General features: G+C 49.5%; 1 protein-coding gene across 1 annotated transcript in view; it reads right to left on the reverse strand.

The window, feature by feature from the left end:
* Window positions 1-13958, reverse strand: part of PLXNC1 (plexin C1) — a 143214-nt gene that overhangs the window by 99130 nt on the left and 30126 nt on the right. Inside the window, exon 4 of the mRNA XM_045084841.1 lies at window positions 11183-11283. Coding sequence (XP_044940776.1) covers window positions 11183-11283 — 101 coding nt within the window. The remainder of the gene's footprint in view (window positions 1-11182; window positions 11284-13958) is intronic.

A 13958-nucleotide genomic window follows, 5' to 3' on the forward strand; every position in this document is an offset into this window, starting at 1 on the left:
TCCAAGTCAGAGAACATCAATTAAAGAGATGGTGTGGGTAAGCAGTTTCTTTGGACCTCGGCGGCCAGCACTTCCAAATAAAACTGGCTTCTGAGTAAAGTGAGCCTTCTCCCTGGTCGACCTCTGTCAGCTCTCAGGGTACCAAGGGCTGTGCCCCTCGATGATTTCATCCTCTCTCCACCTTCTGCTTTGAAAGGAGTAGGATTTGTTCACAGCTCCTGACAGCGGAGGTGATCAAGAAGAACCCAGGGGATCTGGGTTCACCTGGGACCCCCCCCTCCACTGTGAGAAGGCCCCCAAATCCCTTTCAGCATTCTTGCTAACCCAGATGCATGGGTTGGGCCTCGGTCAGGGTAGTTCAGGACTGCCCTGAGGTCCAGAATCATACTCCTCTTTACTCCCCACTGTTTCCACCCTACAGAGAGTTGTCCTACTTGCTTCTACACAATTAGTCGGCACACTGGGGTCCTCACCCAAGAAGGAGAGGTTGCCGCCAGATCCCATGATTACCATGATCGCTGCCATTCGCATGGCACTGGACCATCAAGGAGGGTCACTGTCCAGGCTGCAAGCACGAGGACACACCCCTGATCAGGAGGAGAGGGGAGCAAACACAGAATGAGAACAACCTGTCTGAAACTCTCTTCTTGGCCACGTGGCTGGTAGTGGCCATACCCACGAAGGGGGACATCTCCAGCTCAAGTCTTGGCTCAGACACGTCCTTCCAGTGAGGCCTTCGGGGACCACTCAGGTTCCAACGGCAACCTCTGGTGCCTCCAGCCAGGAGCCCCCTACCCCTGTCCTCGGCTGTATTTTTCTTCAGAACACTGATCACCATCTGACGTGCTCTCTCTTTCTTCACACTCACACAGTCCCTCTTCCCTCGCGTGGTGAGTTGAACCACGTTCCCTCAACATTCACGTCCACCCAGAACCTCAGAAGGTGACCTGATTTGGAACGAGGGTCTGTGAAGATGTAATGCAAGGATTCCAGGAGGAGAGCCTCCTGGATTCAAGGTACCCAGTGACCGGCGCCTGGAAAAGAGAAAGTGGGGGGAGGTCTGGAGACACAAAGAGGAAAAGCCCGTGTCATGAGAGAGCCAGGAAACACAAGGAACCCCCTACGGATTTCTAGGTGAGGGAATGCATCTGTGGTGTTGTAAGCCCTTACATTGTGGTCCTAGGCTAGGGCAGCCTTAGGAAGGCAACACCCCGTCAGAAGGACCTCCACGAGGGCAAAGACTTACGGCTGTGCCATTCCCTGTGGCAGAATCCTAGTGCTTAGAACAGCGGCGGCCACACATTAGGTTCTTGACAGATACTTGCTAACTGAAAGCAGGGATGCTCACACTTTGAAGGTGGAAGGCTTTCTACAAGTCAGGTAGGCTCTGAGTCCTGTCGTCTTTGGTAGGCAGAGCCTGTCATCCACCAAGGGTCTTTTTAGACCTAGCTCTTCCCTCTACTGCCACAGGGACAATATCCCTTCCTTGTTCCCCTTCCCTTTCCCTACAGCGGTAGGTGAAGGCACTGACTCTGGAGATTGAGCTAGGTTCTGCTACCTGTGCGACCCGACATCAATGGAACCCCCAAAGACACCCACGTCTCCATCCCTGGGACCTGGGCATATGTTCCCCTGAACAGCTAAAAGGACTTTGCAGATTAAGGATCTCAAGATGGGGAAATTGTCTTGGAGGATCAGTGCGGACCCAAAGTAGTCACAGGGGGATCGAGCGGAGGCAGGAAGGTCAGAGTCCGAGAAGGGGACATGACGATGGAAACAGATTTCAGAGCCCGAGAGATGTGAGGGACTATGTTGCCGACTTGGAAGACACAGAAGCAGCCATGGGCTAAGGTGGGCAGTCTCCTCCAGCAGCTAGAAAAGACAAGGACATGAATTCTCCCTCTGGCCTCCAGAGGGAACACCACCCTTTCATCACCTCGATGGTAGCCCAGGGAAACCCACTGCAGACTTCTGACTTCCAGAACTGTAAGGCAATAAATGCCTGATGTTCTAAGTCACTAAGGTTGTGATCCTTTGTTACCGCAGTAGTGGGAAAGGAACATACAACCTGAGGCTGTTTCCTCCTCCCTAATGTGGGGATGGTCCTAGTACAGACTTCACAGGGCAGCAGGAGGACTACAGGTATAGGGCACGGGGCGCAGGGCACAGTGTCTGGTGTAGAGTGAGCACGTCCCCCCACCCACCCACGAAGAGTGGGCCTGGAGTCGGGGCAGGCTTCTCGGAGGAGGCGCACTGCGACTGTGTCCTGAAGGGTCTGTGGGCACACCCCAGGGGCTCCTCTACAGAAAGCCCTCAGTGGGCATCTCTGTCGCGCACTGTCCACCGCCCAGGAGGTCAGACCCGGCCGCAGGAATGCCGACCTCGCAAGAGTGTGCTTGTGGGTTGCCATGCCCCAAAGGTTACCTCGGTCAAGTTTTTGAGCAGTCACAGCTTATGGCCCTTAGAGTCAAAAAAATGGCCGGGGAGGCTTGAGGTGAGAATGTCTTGGAGGAGCGAGGGCAGGCAGACCCAACAGGACAGCGGTGTAAGGAACTGGATAGGGCCATAAGCCAATCCTATAACTCTTTCTTGCTTGTTTATTTGTTACTCCAGGCTACTGGGGACAATTTCGTTTAGCAGTCACATTTCTGTTTTTCTCTCTTGTATTCAAAATCCCCTCTGGTACTCCCACTCCTTCAGGAAGGCTGACTGTGGGACTAGCCAGAGAGCCCCATTGTCATGCCAGGTCAAGGAATGATCTACCAGCAGCAGCTGGTGGGGGCTGCTCAAAGGTTTTCCACGTGTCTACATGGAAGAAACCTGTAGAAGAATATGGGTGAGTGTCAGGTTTACACGAATCCTCCAGAGGCACTAAGACACCCTTTAGTTAATGTGCCTGCTGATTAGCAGCCTGACCCTACACAGTCCCTGTGCAGAGTGGGGCATGACAGGGTAGGACAGAAAAGAAGCCTGGCCTTTCCTGCACAGCCCGTTTTCTGAAGAGGACCAGCCCTGATTCCCTTATGTGACTGGGACCAGAGCACGCTGAGCCCCATGGTCATGCTGGGACTGGTGGGAAGTGCATGAAAGCTGGAGAAGGAGCGGCCAAGTGGATGACTCAGGAGGAGACGGGAGATAAGCTCGTTGGTTATGAGACAGACATGCCGCAGTACAGTGGAGCCTGGAAGGTATGCGGCTGGGGAGTCTGATGAAGCTGATGCTTGGGGTAGTGCTGGACCCTGCCATCAGGATGATCTTTTTATTATTTTTTATTTTTTTAAAGATTTTATTCATTTATTGGACAGACAGAGATCACAAGTAGGCAGAGAGGCAGGCAGAAAGAGAGGAGGAAGCCGGCTCCCTGCTGAGCAGAGAGCCAGAATCGGGGCTCGATCCCAGGACTCTGGGATCATGACCTGAGCCGAAGGCAGAGGCTTAACCCACTGAGCCACCCAAGTGCCCCAGGATGATCTTTTCAAAACACAAAGATGATGCTGTCCTCTGCTGAAAACCCTTTCATGGGTCTCCGGAACCCCCTAATATGCAGACCCCCTTCACACCCTGGTCCCCCCCAAACCCCCATGCCCTCTGGCTTCTAGGGCTACTATCCAGCCTGTCACTCCCTCAGAAGACCACTCCCTGTCCCGGATCCTCTAAGATGCCTTCCGTTCCCTGTTCCCTTGGGCTTCAGGGCCTCATTTTTTGTTTAATCTTTTTTAAAAATTTACAATTTATAATTTACAATTTACGATCTAGTTAGTTGACATCCAGCTCAGTGTTGGTTCAGGAGTAGAGTTCACTGGTTCATCATTTACACATAATACCCAGTGCTCGTCAGGACGGCCCTTCTTCAAACCCATCCCCCATCCATCCCACCCCTTCCCCCTCCGTCAACCCTGCTCGTTCTCTATCATTGAGTCTCTCATGATTTGTTTCCCTCTTTTTATCTCCCTCGTGAATGTTCATCCATTTTGTTTCTTAAATTCCACGTAGGAGTGAAATCAGATGGTATTCATCTTTCTCTGATGAACTTATTTCGCTTAGCAAAATACATTCTAGCTCTGTCCTTGTCTTTGCAAATGGCAAGAATTCATTCTTTTTGATGGCTGAGTAATATTCCTGTGTGTGTGTGTGTGTGTGTGTGTGTGTGTCTGTGTCTGTGTCTATCTGTCTGTCACATCTTTATCCATTCAGCAGTCGAGGGACATTTGGGCTCTCTCCAGAGTTTGGCTATTGTTGACAACGCTGCTATAAACACCAGGGGGCATGCATTCCTTTGGATCTGTATTTTCACGTCCTTTGGGTAAATACTTAGTAGTGCAGTTGCTGGACCATAGGGTAGTTCTATTTTTAGCTTTTTGAGGAACCTCCACACTGTTTTCCAGAGTGACTGCACCAGCCTGCGTTCCCACCAACAGTGCAAGAGGGTTCCCCTTTCTCTGCATCCTCGCCAACACCCGTTGTCTCCTGTACTAATTTTGGTCAAGGCCTAAATTTAATGCCACCAACTCTGTGAAGCCTGCCCCAGCCTTGGTTACAAGCCACAGCTCCCTCCTCTGGGCTTCCACCATCACCAGAGCTAGCATTGCTTGAGTCCTAACTAGGACTCTGGCATTGTGTGTCCAGGTCTTTTTGTGCATATCTGATTTAATCTTCTCAGTCCCCCTTTAAGGTATTATTAACCCTACTTTATTGAAGAGGAGATCCGCACATGAAGATAAGAAAACCTGCAGGTCACAAAGAAACCTGGGTTCAATCCCAAGCAAGCTGACTCCAGGCCCTGTACTCTTCCTCCTTGGCTGGACTCCCCTCCGCCAGAGCGGAAGTCACCCCCAGCATTACCGTGCCTCCCAAACATTCCTGCTCAGTAATGACACTGTTCACTCCTTCCTCCACCATCTCAACACCAAGGTCACTGTGTTGCTGGGAAAAGAGCAGGAACTCACCCCACAGAGCCCTCTGACACTCAGCTCTGACATCACTCCCAAGTCCTCCCGCTCTGACTTCCGGGTTCATCCTTTGGGCTCCAATCTAATGCCTACTCCAATGCGTGGGACGGTAGGAATCTATCCCTTGGGTGGCACTTCTTTATTGTCTTTATGAGGACTTAGATCAGAGAGAAAGAACACATATTCCAAAAAAACCAGTAGCTGTGGCCACCTTGATATTTTATTTTTCATTTTATAACCCTATTTTGACTGTGTCAAACTCAAGGGGGAATCTAATTAAATGCCAAATTCTGTCAATTCTATCTCCCAAAGAGCTCTTGAATCGGGAGTCCTGAGTCTTGAGCTCTTGAGATCTTCCCATCGCTACTATCAACCCTCTGACCAGTTCCCCATCTCTTGCTGGTTTACAGTCACCTTTTAAGAGGTCCTCCAGCAACCAGCAGGTCCCCTGCAATCCATCTTCACCAGAATGTTTATTCTAAAACACACAACCGATCTGGTCATTCTTCTAATCAAAGCTCTGCAATAGCTCCCCAAAGTCCTTCCAATAAAATGGAAATTCTTTACACGGCTTATGGGACCAGTCCTCCACGGCTCCTGTAGCCATGCCACTTTCTCAACAGCTCCCCCTCCAACCCCCCACCCCAAGGCTGTATGCTCCATGCACACTGACCACCAGACCAGGAGCTCCTGCAGCCGCCGGCCTTGGTGCACCTGTTCCCTCAGCTGGTCACCTGGCTTGGCTTTACCTGGCTGAAATCTGCTTGGGCCTCAGGTTCAGCCTAGACATTCCTTCCTGCAGCAAAACTTGCCTCACTTTGAAGATGGGTTAGATGTTCTTTATGTGCCCCCATGGAATCCTCCCCTGCCTCTGTGGGAACCCTTATCATATACACTATTTACTTCTTGGTGGATGGATAGTTCTTTTCCTTGTTGAGGTAGACTGGATTGCTGTGTCCGGTTCTTCAGGCTCTCCTGTACTGGAAGGACCCATTCCTACACTTTGCCTTCTTTGCATCGTCTCCCACGGGAGTAGGCAGACCATATTCCTACCCCACTGATGCTGGGCTTGGCTATGGGCTGTGTTGGCCAATGGAGCCCCAGCAAACACATGAGCAGGGGCTTTGAACGTGCTGTCCAGCTTAGCATGGCCTCTGGTACTTCCTGGACAATGGTATGTACAGGACGGGAGATGTGCGAACACAACCGGAATCTGCCTCTCAACCTGCACTTTGAGGCAGACGACATCCCTACCCCCATTGGAGTGGACCCATGAACAAGAAAAACAAGTCTTCTAAGCCCTAAGAGTTTGTTAACACAGTATCACTGGAGCAGAAACCTGACTGATACACTTGTCTACACTCTTCACGAGACCGAAGGCTCTACATAGGCAAAAAAGAACTATAACCCGAGCCCCCAGCAAAGGCCTCATCACATCACAGGTGCTCAATAAATATTTGTTAATTGGATGTATGACTGAATGAATGCATATGGGTTATTGACATGTCTGTCTCCCTAGCTGGCATGAGAATTCTTAGGGCCAAGAATGGCATCTGATTTCTCTCAGTAACACCTAGTTGTCTCATTTCCCACACTGCGTTCTGGGTAGATACTTGATAAATATTTGTTGAAACTAAATAAATTGCACTTCGTGGGCTGGCTTGGGACTTAATTTATGACATTGTTTCTATGGGAAAATGCGTTCTGAGTGCCAAACAAACTTGCAAATGAACTTTTGGAACCTCACCCGTTCATTGGTTCAGGATTGCCAGTTTTGTGGAAATCCATAACTGAACACATGTGCTATGCTTTGCAATATGGGAGAAACTGAGAAACTGCTTCCAAACCCAAGATATTCAGCCTGCAAAAATTCACTTTCCACCCACACAGGCAAATTCAGCACAGGTTGGATTTGAGGTTCCAACAATAAAATACTAGACTTTTTAGAGCTCATTGTTTATCTAATTGCTTTTTATCTGCTTATACTAGATGCCTATTCTTAACACGCAATCAAAAGGAAGTTAAGATAGTTTTCTTGCCCACCCCCCGTGCCCAACAAATCCATTTTCTAGACACATATGCAAAAAAGTTCAACCTTCTCAAAAGGGAAAATAAATTATTTTTCTAAATAAATCTGTGACATTTAAAATAAACACAGTGGGATGCTCTACGGTTATAAGAAAAGATCCCCCTTTAGAATTCCTAATTTTGAATGGTACTGGGAACTCAATATGAGTCACGGATCTGAGGCTTAGTTTTATTTCGTCTTAGGCCAGAATCAAGCCACTTTGAAACTTAAGTGATCCGATGTGGCTGGGAAGGGCCATCAGTCTAGAAAATTCTATATGACTTAACACACACAGCTCAACCCGCCACGGGTAGAGTTTCTCAATCACTCAATCTACTTCATTCACTTAATGTATATTTTTTGAGCACCTACTCTGTGTCAGACACTGTTGTAGACTCTGGGAATATAATCGTGAACAAGACAAGGACCCTATGTTCATGGAACTTTCATTTTAATAAGAGAGGCAGAGAAAGAAGATCACTTCTTATGACGGGGCCATGATGAAAATAAAACAGTGAGGTGATTATGAATGAGGTGAGGCCATTTCAGACTGGGTGATCAGCTGTGGAAGGATCTGGGGAAGAATATTCTAGACTGAGGAAACAACAAGTGCAAAGTACCAGGAGTGGGAACAAGCCTGGCATATTCCCAAGTCAGAAGGAAAGCTGGTGGGGTGGAGTGAACAGAGGAGAGACAGGCATGAGAGGCACGGAAGAGTCAGATAATGTACTCATCTTGTAGTCAGACAGTCAAACTGGATTCTAGGAGAGAAAGCCAATGCAGGTTTTGAACTGGGGAGTGACATGATCTGGTTTAGATTTAAAATTATCCTTCCTCTTGGAGAGTACTGGGACAGGGGTGAGGGAGCAAGAGGAGAACCAGGGGAAGCCTGAGTCATACTTTATAGAAGGCTAGAACTTCTAGCCCATCATCAATAAATGATGTGTCTTCAGCCTCTTCTTGGATCATTCCTCTTACCTTCTTGTGCTCACGAAACCAGCCTCTGCCCAGGGGAGAGTTTCTTCAAAGCCAGCTCAGGGGCTGGCTGCTTCCTCTCACTCATGTGTAAGTGTCCTGCTTGCGTCTCGCTGCCTTTTCTGGATGCTTCTTCTTTCCTCCCCCTTTCCAAGCCTGTCCCCCAAGCCAAAGTGCCCCAGCTTGGAAGCTCAGGCAGTCATGCCATCAGCCCACACCACCCCAAAGTTCTCCTTGTTGCAACCATCTACAGTGCACCCCCAGCCCTGCCAATTCCTTCCTTTTCTGGACTATTTTGCTCCTCACTCCAACATTGTTTCCACAGTTGGTCTTGGCGACTATAATTTCCAAACAGATGGTTCATCCAACACTGCTACCTCAGTTCCTTGACCCCCTCCCTGCCAACGATCTTGTCTTCCATCTTACTTCATAACCTAGACTTAGCCATTACCAATAGTGTCACCGCACACATGACCTCCCTACTACAGTCCAGCTACTACCTCGTTCCAGTTCCCCAGGTCCAACAAGTCTTAAATCCAACCACAACCTCCCAAGCACAGATCCCATGCCCTGTTCCCATCTCTCACTGCCCTCCTTAGAGTTGCTTCCAGCAGAGAGCCCAGGGTCCCCTGGTACTAGTTTAAGTACCAATATCCATGACAATACCATCATGCTTCCCTTGGATACACCTTCAGTCCCCAGGTCCCTCCCCCGCCCACTGTGTATTTCCTGCAAAGCCCTACCTTGCTCAACCTAGTTCTCCCCAACTCTGTGACCACACCAGCAGAGCTGAACACAGCCTTCGAAAGCAAAACCACACTGAGTGTTCTCATTCCAAAAGCAAGACCACTGGCCTCCACAGGGCCCTGCTGCTGCCCAGGGATCACACTATATTTCCCATCTCCATTACCTGTCCAACTCTCTTTCCCACCTTCTCTCCCTTCTCTCTTCAAACCTCCAGTACTTCCTCCCCCACCTCACTCTGACGGCTCCGAAGTCACTGAACATGATGTAAGCAATATAAACTGATGCCACTTACCCTTCCCCCACCTACCTGCCCCAGGACCCATGTTCTGCACCTTTCCTCCCGTGACCAAGGCTGACTCGCATACCTCCTTCCCAGAGCCTTGCCTCCCCTCGCGTGCGTGTGTGCGTGAGATCGCCTTTCCTTTCATCTTCTGAGACACAACTGCGCAAGGGCCCTTTCCCTTTCTTGCACCATCAGTTTCTCCTTCTCCACTGGAACTTCCCCAATAGCCCCAAAGCATAGTGTGCTTTCACACACCTTATAAACAATAAGACCCTCTGGATTTTACTTTCTCCTCCAATGTCTGCTCCATTTTTCTGCTGTTTTCCTCAGCAAAGCTCCTCTGAAGAGTCATCTCTGCTCTGCTCTTTCATGTTTCTCTTGCAGCATTAGCACCACTTGCCACAACGGCCCCGGTCACGGTCACCAGTCATCACCTGCTAGGTCCAATGGATCAGTTCTCTTCTCTTGCCCAGCCTCTCAAGCACCATCTGGCACAGTGGACCACTCCCTTCTTTCTGGCCTTGGCAACCTGGAGACCACCTCCTTCAGCCTTTCCTCTTCCCTTTCTGGCTGTTCCCTCCCCCTCTTCCTCTCTCTGCCCCCAATCGCGGTGCCACCTCCGTGCTCAGTTCCCCAACTACTCCTCCCCTCAGTCGACATGGCCTCCCGTGACTGGTCTTCAGGCTTCTTCACGTCCCATCTAGATGCATCTAAACCCCAAAGTCATCTCACCAGCCCGTACACTTCGTCCATGAACTCCAGACCTGTGGTTGCCAATATAGTAGCCACTAGCTCTGTGTGGCTAATGAATTCTCGGTGCTGCCACCAAATGAACCCCTGCAGGGAGCTCTGCAAACACAGGGAACCGACCTAAATGGAACGGGTGGGAAAGGAGAGGGCAGTTGTGCGTCCTAGTGGGTGTGTGGCGATGACACGCTGTGATGAGTGGTTAATTTCCTTAAACCCTAGACTTGGGTGAGCCACGCGAAGAAAACGTTCCTACCCAATTACAGTTATTCATGAGCATTTTCCCGGCCCTGCTCCTTTTGTCTGCCAATGATTCTGACAGAAACAGCCCCGTGAGGAAGCGCAGCGAAAGGCAAGGGCGAGTATGCGTCTGGGTGCGTCGTAGCTTTCAACTTCCTCGGCGAACTCCTAATGAATCCCAGCCCCACGTTTTTCGCCTGTTTCCTGAACCTCTTGGTTGGGCCATTTTCTCCCCATCTCCCGTCACTGCCCTGGGCTTCCTTCCGCAGGGGCTCCCCCATTCTCTCCCCAGTCTTCTTTTCTTTCCCCCAACTGCCCTCTTGTTCAGCCTTCAGCTTCTCTGCACCTGTTCCACTCCTCCTTATCCTTTTTCACCTTTAAAAACTGAAAGCACCGAACTGACAGACACTGTTATGTTTTTTTTTTTTCTTTTCTTTTTATTTTTTTTTTTCCCCTCTCCCTGCCGGAGCTACCGCTCAGGCGCTCTCCTCCTCGCTTCTGTAGCGGGAGCCCGAGTACTGGGTTGCCATGGCAACAGCCAATCCAACCAGCCCGGTCCCAGCCAAGCTAGGAGCTGCCATGGCGAGGAGGAAGCCTCTACAAGTCGCCCCAGAGCCCGGATGGGTCGTGAACATCGTAATTCAAGCCCAGGCCGGGCCCATTCTGCTCCGGGGACCGAGACCGTACACCAGACCCCCAGCCGTACGGCACCGCAGGGGACAGCGCCATCAATCCCCAGGCTTCCACCCAGCCAGCCAGATGCGTGACAGTATGGGGATTCAGCTGAAAATTTTCAAACCTCCCTATTCTTTCATCTCCTCTGGGGGGGGAACCTTTTGCCTCTCTCTCTCTCTCTCTCTCTCTCTCTCTCTGGAGTCCTGGGGAACTCTGTAGAAAGTACAAGCAGCACTGACAACCCCAGCCTCCCCCGCTCCCACGCCTGGGCACGGGCAGCCCTGAACGGTCCCAGTCCAACCGTCTGGTGGCCCTGGCACAGCTGGGAACATCGCTGACAATTAGGATTCCACCGTGATACTCCAGTGGGCAGCGAAGGGCTCCGTTCCCCCAGGTCATCGGAACGGATCCTCAAAGTAGGGCAACAAGTGTTCTGCCACCTGACACTCCCCCCGCCTCCCTGAACATGTGAGTTAGTGAGAAAGAATCAGGGAATACCTTTGTAGCGAATGGCACCAACCACAGTGAGGGTCTGCAGCCGTTAAACACTCCGTGCAGGATGGATGTCTACTGCAGTTGGCAACACGAATTCTCCTCACCTAAAAATAAAGACACCCGCGGTTCAGACGGAATTACAGGCAATGCTGGAAAAACAACAACCCCTTATCTGTTGAGGGGCCAGGAAGAGCACACTGATTGACTTGAACTCCAGATATCTCTGCGATGATCTGGGGCAGTGGTCCTCAGAAGCCCCCGGGGAAGCCTTGCAAGTGTGGATCCCCAGATACCCTGCTAACCCCAGTGCCCAGACTCCTGCCCATAGGTCTGAGACCCAGCCTGGGAATCTGAAATTTTTAGGGGCTCACTCAGGTGAGTCTGAGACACAGTCAGGTTTCTGATTGGTTGGTGTTGATTTCCAAGGGGCTTGTAGAATCGGGTCACCTGGTCTTCCAAAAAAAAAAAAAAAAATCAGTGTGGGGTCAGTGGTGCTTTGGAAATGAGCGTCTGGGGATGGCAAAGGCTCTGACCCAGGAGCGTCAGCGTGAGGCTGGCACTGGACATGGACATGAGGACAAACCCACATCCCTGCCAGGGTAACTCCATTGCTTCAGCTCCTAGTTCACTCACTCACATTCCCTCCACTGGAGTTGAGAATGAAACAATCAGGGAATATTCAAATCACTGCCTGCCCCTCAAGCCACCTCTTCCAGTTGTCAGGGAAAAAGCAACCCACAGAGCAGGTGCCCATGCTGGGCAGACCCAGGCATCTGAGACAGTCAGTAGGAGCCTGGAGACGGGGTGGCAGGAGGCAGACAGGTCCTCAGTGTTGCATGGCATGTTTTCTGCAGGCAAAATCCCACAGCAGGCAGTAAGGAAACCTGGGGAACACATTAAGCTGGGAAGTTATTCATGCTAGAAGGTAGAAGTAACTTCTTTAAAAGGTTAGAGAAACAGAGTTCTAGAAAGGGTTGGTGAGGAAAATAGGCTATCCTGAGGAGTATTCTTCAATTCTAAGTTGACTTCATGGGGGATAAACCTGTCCATTTCTCATAGTCCTCGATGCTGCTGAAAGATGCAGGGGCAGACCACCAGCCTGAGCCAGAATTAACCAGAATGTGGCTATTTCCTCGTAGCTCACACAACATCTTAATTCTGGAGGGGTTTTCATAAATACATAATCTCTCTAACCTTGTTTCCTCATCAGTGAAATGGTGATGGTGCCGCTGACTCCATGGGGTTACTATATGTGTCTGGCATACACTAAGTGCTCAATAAATGTTGGTTATCACTACTGTGTGGGGAAAGGGTTCCACAGCCCAACAAACATGTGAAATCTTCCACTGAAAAGGCAAATCAGTTTCCTTAGAGCAAGGCTTCTGAGAGCCTTTGAATATGCTGGGCATCGTGATACTCCAGGAGGGGTACAGTCAATACCATCTCCTCCTAGGGCCACTTTTGCCCAGAACACTTAGTGGAATAATCTCTAGAACCTTCTGTGAGAACCTTTACACAGTGTACTTAAACATACAAACAACATAACTCCGTGCAAAAGAGAGAACACTGTAAGTACTTACATTGGACCTGCTTCTCTAACTTAATAACACATTATAGTGACTAACACAGCAATGCATAAATCTTCATATGGTTATTTTTAATGGCCACATATTTGATAGATGTACCAGGGCATATTAGTTTGGCTGTTACTATCTCCCCAAGAGTCCAGGACAGAACCTTCCCTAGGTTTTGGCTCTCTAGGGATTATACTGGCTTAACCAGAATCTAATAGGATCCACAGCAGTAAACCTAAGTGAAAAATGTACGAATAACCAGCTTTAATGCCCAGTCAAAAACTCTCCCTTGGACTTCAGACTTTGAATGACCAGAGGCTAAGCAGTCTTCAGCTTCCAGAAAATGAGGACCTGTCAGCTATCTGTGGCTCTCCCAGTGGTTCCCAGCTTACGGTCGTGAGTCCCAAGGAAAGCAGTCATGAGAACTTGTGAGCTATTTGCAATGTTTCAAAGAGCTGAATGGAAAAAACATGCATGGGTCAAGCAAGACTTCAAGAGTCTATGCTTTGGGCTGGAATTTTATTGGCTCCGTGTGGTAGCACAGTCTGTTCCCCGGCTGGCAGTTTCCAGATGCCCTTGATAAATAAAACCTGGGAATGGGAATAGTTACTTAATACAGGCAGTCTGTGGAATAGACCAAAGTCTTTCAAATGAAGGAAGCCCAGGGAAGAAATAGAATGGAAAGTGCTGAGTGGTGAAACAAGCCGCTCGAGAAGATTCTATTGGGTGGACAACTGGTTTACCAGCGCAGACCAGGTCCACCATCCATCACCATGTGCTCATTCTGCGTAACTGACTTCACAACGTGCAAAGGGCAATATGGCCTTTCTAGGAATTCTGGAGACTACAGAGTGCTCGTGTACCTACCTCGTGACTATAACAACCATGTGGCTTGATATCATTACCATTCCCCTTAGACTGAGAGACAGAGAATGGAAAGTGGGGGTGGGCCAAGGGCAGCTGTTATCCCATTGTAGAATTCTGTAAGTCTCATTGATCTTCTTTGCACTTTGTATGTTCCAGTGGCCACGGAGCCAAATTACTATGCCAGAATAGGCTGCTAGTTTTCACAGGTTTAGGATTTGACCTTGTTTATCTATATATAGGCATATATATTTATCTAACATACACACACACACCCTTGAGTGAATTATTTAACCTCTCCAAGTCTTAGGCTCTTCCTGTATAACACAAGGGTAATTTTA

The sequence above is a fragment of the Mustela putorius genome, unplaced genomic scaffold, assembly GCF_011764305.1.
Source record: "Mustela putorius furo isolate JIRA1106 unplaced genomic scaffold, ASM1176430v1.1 tig00000788_pilon_pilon_pilon, whole genome shotgun sequence".
NCBI lineage: Eukaryota > Metazoa > Chordata > Mammalia > Carnivora > Mustelidae > Mustela > Mustela putorius.